Genomic DNA, 4,083 nt, shown 5'->3' on the forward strand with positions numbered 1-4,083 from the left:
ATCCAAAACTTTGCTTGAATATTGATTATTTTGTGAAATAATTGAAAATGTGAAATCAAACAAATCAGCACTGAGACAAACAGTAACACAAACATGTAATGATGGACGTCTACCAAAAGAGGGCAGATTCAGTCTAGATTTGCTGGATTGAGGTGAGTTATGCATTTGCAAGTGGAAGCTGAAATCAAGGACCATGTAAAACAATAATATAAAAATCTGAGACTATTGTTTTAATGTGCATACTTAAATGGTCTTTGGCTTCTATTTCTCCGTTTAATATGTTCAGCACATACTGACACATTTATCAACATCTTTAAAAGGTCAGTCCAGTCAGACCAGAACAAAGTTCCACAACAGTCTGACTTTGCAGAGTGTCTATGCAAATAAACTGCATGGATCTACAAAATTCTAATCTGGATCAGAGGCATAACTTGTACAGTCATAGGACATCATATATACATTACTCTTTAAACTTCCATACTCGCAAAGTAAAGAGAGGACAAAGTGAAACAAGGGAACCACAACCATTCATAACTGGTGACACTTTTTCTGTATCCTATGTGTATGAGCATCTATAAACATGTTCATACCGTGTTATAATTCATTCATAATTAATCATGTACATGGTTAGAGGATGACATTTGAAGCTTGTAAGACATGCTTTAATTTACATGTGGCAGAGTTTCAGTGAATTACTCAGTAATTACTCTTCAACGTAAAGCCTCACTCAAAATATTGGAGCAGACTTTAGTATAAACTATGTCGCAGTTTGCTTAGAACTGGCAAATACAACTTACAAGCTCTTATTTTGTAGTTATCATATCCTATGTCTGTAAATAACAATATATACCCATAATAACAGGCATGTTCTGTTTATCAATAGGCAGGTTTTTAGTCATATTGCACTCTAGAAGCTGGGAGCTCCTTTGATAAAATATAACTTGGTATAAATAGAATATATTTAGATTTTATTTAGGTTAACAATTAATAACACATAATGAATATGGATATGAAATATATATAGCCATGTTTATTGTCTTATGAATAAATTACAATCGGTTATGATTACAATATGTTATCTGTTCATAGGTTCCCCTAGACATGTTATTCATAGGTGTAACCAAAAAGTACTGTGTAATTCTCCTGATCTGCATTCCTCTGTTCTTCTAACAGATCCCCTGATAAATGTAGGAGGAGTCTTTACATGCTTGAACAGTAGCACCAAGTCTCTCCTCATTATCTGAACACTGGAACCACCATGAAGTGTCTGTGCTCTCTGACTGTCTTTGTCATCATGATAGGTAAGTGTTATTAGTTATATTTATTTCTGTGTCGAATACATTTTTCTGTTTTTGATTTTGTGGTGATACGTATGTACTAAACTGTCACTGCGGTAGACCCCTCAAGAGGCATCATCAATAACTTTAGACAGGGAACAGAATTGTATTATATTCCATTGAAATTAAATTTAAAGTCCAGGCACCTTCTTTGTATTGTTTTGTTCTAAAACATTAGGTTATGGAAAGGTACAAATACACATCTTTCACCTGAGATAAGTGTATTTAAAGAGCACAGTTGGACATTAAAATTATTGTTGTACCTTTGAGGATATATTTACACGGTTTGTACCTTGATGAACGATGTACAGGTTGCATTAAGGTGGCTTTAAATGAACGTATTCCAAACATTGCCTCCAAATGAATGAAGTATGTTACATAACCATAATATGAGTTTCATCTGATGTGACATATTTCATTTGTATGGACCTCATGTACACATTTTATGCAGGGTATCATTTTTCTAACAGTGTATAGTGTATCAGTGATAAGTTGTTTGAATGGAAATGATACTTTTAAAATAAATTTGCAGAAGACAGAATGCAAAGTTTTCGTGATTTTTTTCTTTCTTCACAGTGAACTGCGCTTCACAGTCAATAGCACCACTGGATAACAAAACACAGGTTCATGCTCTTGAAGACGAGAGAGTTATTCTCTCCTGCACGTATAATGGTAGAGTGAACAATCTGCAGTGGTATCGTCAGTATCCTGGATCCAGACCAGAGTTTTTGCTGCTGAAATATCCAGAAGCAAGTGGTGTAGTCCCTGCAGACCCTCCTTTCCCTCGACTGGATGCCAAAGTGAATGGAAGTAGAGTGAATCTGTTGATCTCCTCTGCTGCAGTATCAGACTCTGCACTCTACTACTGTGCTCTGCAGCCCACAGTGACAGGAAACCCAGCTACACTGTACAAAAACTTACTGCAGGAGGATGCTTTGCATTTGGTAATAGGTCTGTAGTCAGATGTTGCTCTTGTTAATGCAGTTGTGTGTGAGTGTGGTAAAAGGCAACCATGCACAGCATGAGTACACTCTAAAAAGAGAAAGATCTCATGCTTCTTAATATTCCTTTGAGTATATTGAAGGTGAAAATGAACAATTAAAAAATTGGAAGTTTACATTTTTTTCTTTGAAATTAAACTGAATGAAAATAGAGGTGTTTTGGTGGTTGGTGTAGCGTAGTGGATAACACCTTTGCCTTTGACGCTGGAGACGGGTTCAGTCCACCACCTGAGCAAGCACACTACACTATACCAATGTATAGAGTACCTGGGCAAGACTCCTAACACTACCTTTGCCTACTTATGTAAAAAATGAACAAATTGTTCTGGATAAGAGTGTCTGCCAAATGCACTAAATGTTTTGCATCATTAGAGTAAACAACGAATATTATAAAAATAATCCAGAAGTACAGTAAAGTACAAGTATATAAGAGTCATACTGAAACCCATACAGTAGTGTTTACAAGTGATTTCTTATAAAAGTATCATTGGATCTTCTGTTTCTTTGTCTCTGTGTGACTTGACACATTCATGTATTTTAGCTGGATGTCCAACAGTATGACATCAAAGTCAAGTGACTTTATAGAACATTCTTTCATCTCCACAGAAGCTTTAGGTGTTGCTCAGTTTGCCAGCCAATCAATGCATGATCAGATGAAATAAGATCAGAGTTGAGATGCATGAGCTTCATTGTGAACTAGGAGTGGGTGGAGCTACAAGTGTTAAGATACAGATCATACAACATCAGAGAGTCAACACAGCTATTAATGTCTGATGCTGGAGACCTGAACTGTCACTCAGAACAATCATGCTGCTCTTCATCTCTGTTTTCATCATTGCTTTCAGGTATATACACACAACATTGCAAGGGATTAAACTTAAAGAAGAGCATACAATCTATCTATGTCTTTAAATATCTAAATATTATATTTTTTCTGTCATATAGAAAACATACAGTACTGTATGAAAGTTTTAGACATGTAAGCACATTTTTAAACAATTTACCTCAGCAATGAGTTTATCACAATATACATTAGAATAAAGTCATACTCATAATTCAAGTAAGCATAAAAACAATAAAAAGTAACAGGAATTTCTTGGGTCCATATTTTTCCTTGACACCTTCACAGCCACCAAACTTGCAATATCATCAATTACATCATGAGTACAATTTAATGAAGCACTGATTGGTCAAACCAGGAGCTGCTTTTTAACTACATATAATACTGTAATACTGGGCTTCCTCGGGGAGAGTTTTGAAAATGGTTAAACAAACACACTAACATCCATAAAATCACTATTATATATATAATCATTAATTAGTATTCTATAGATTTTGTTTATTCAAATATTAACAATTTTCTCAGCAAATAAACACAAACTACACATATGGATCATGCTCGGTAAGTGTTATTAATTCTGCTTTTGAATTTGCAACCATGTGATTTTGAATGATGTATTAGTGGTAAATTCAATGGCAGTTCATCTTATGTAAAAAAAGAAGGAAAGAACAAAAGAAAGGAAATGAAAAATGTTTGTGATTTCTTTATTTCTTCACAGAGAACTGTGTTTCACAGTCAATAGAACCACAGGAGAACAAAATTCATGCTGTTAAAGATGAGACAGTTACTCTCTCCTGCAAGTATAATGGTAGTGTGGATAATCTGCAGTGGTATCGTCAGTATCCTGGATCCAGACCAGAGTATTTACTGATGATATATCCAGCAACAAAAGCTGTGAGCCATG

The 4,083-nt window shown here is 35.0% G+C and overlaps 1 gene segment (V, D, J or C); it reads left to right on the forward strand.

Annotated features, from left to right (window-relative positions):
• The first annotated feature begins 1,253 nt into the window (after positions 1 to 1,253).
• Positions 1,254 to 3,189, forward strand: LOC119261839. The segment is given in 3 exon segments: positions 1,254 to 1,301; positions 1,914 to 2,288; positions 2,945 to 3,189. Coding segments are annotated over 3 exon segments (474 nt in total).
• The last annotated feature ends 894 nt before the right edge of the window (positions 3,190 to 4,083 follow it).

Source organism: Pygocentrus nattereri, chromosome 2, assembly GCF_015220715.1.
Source record: "Pygocentrus nattereri isolate fPygNat1 chromosome 2, fPygNat1.pri, whole genome shotgun sequence".
Lineage (NCBI taxonomy): Eukaryota > Metazoa > Chordata > Actinopteri > Characiformes > Serrasalmidae > Pygocentrus > Pygocentrus nattereri.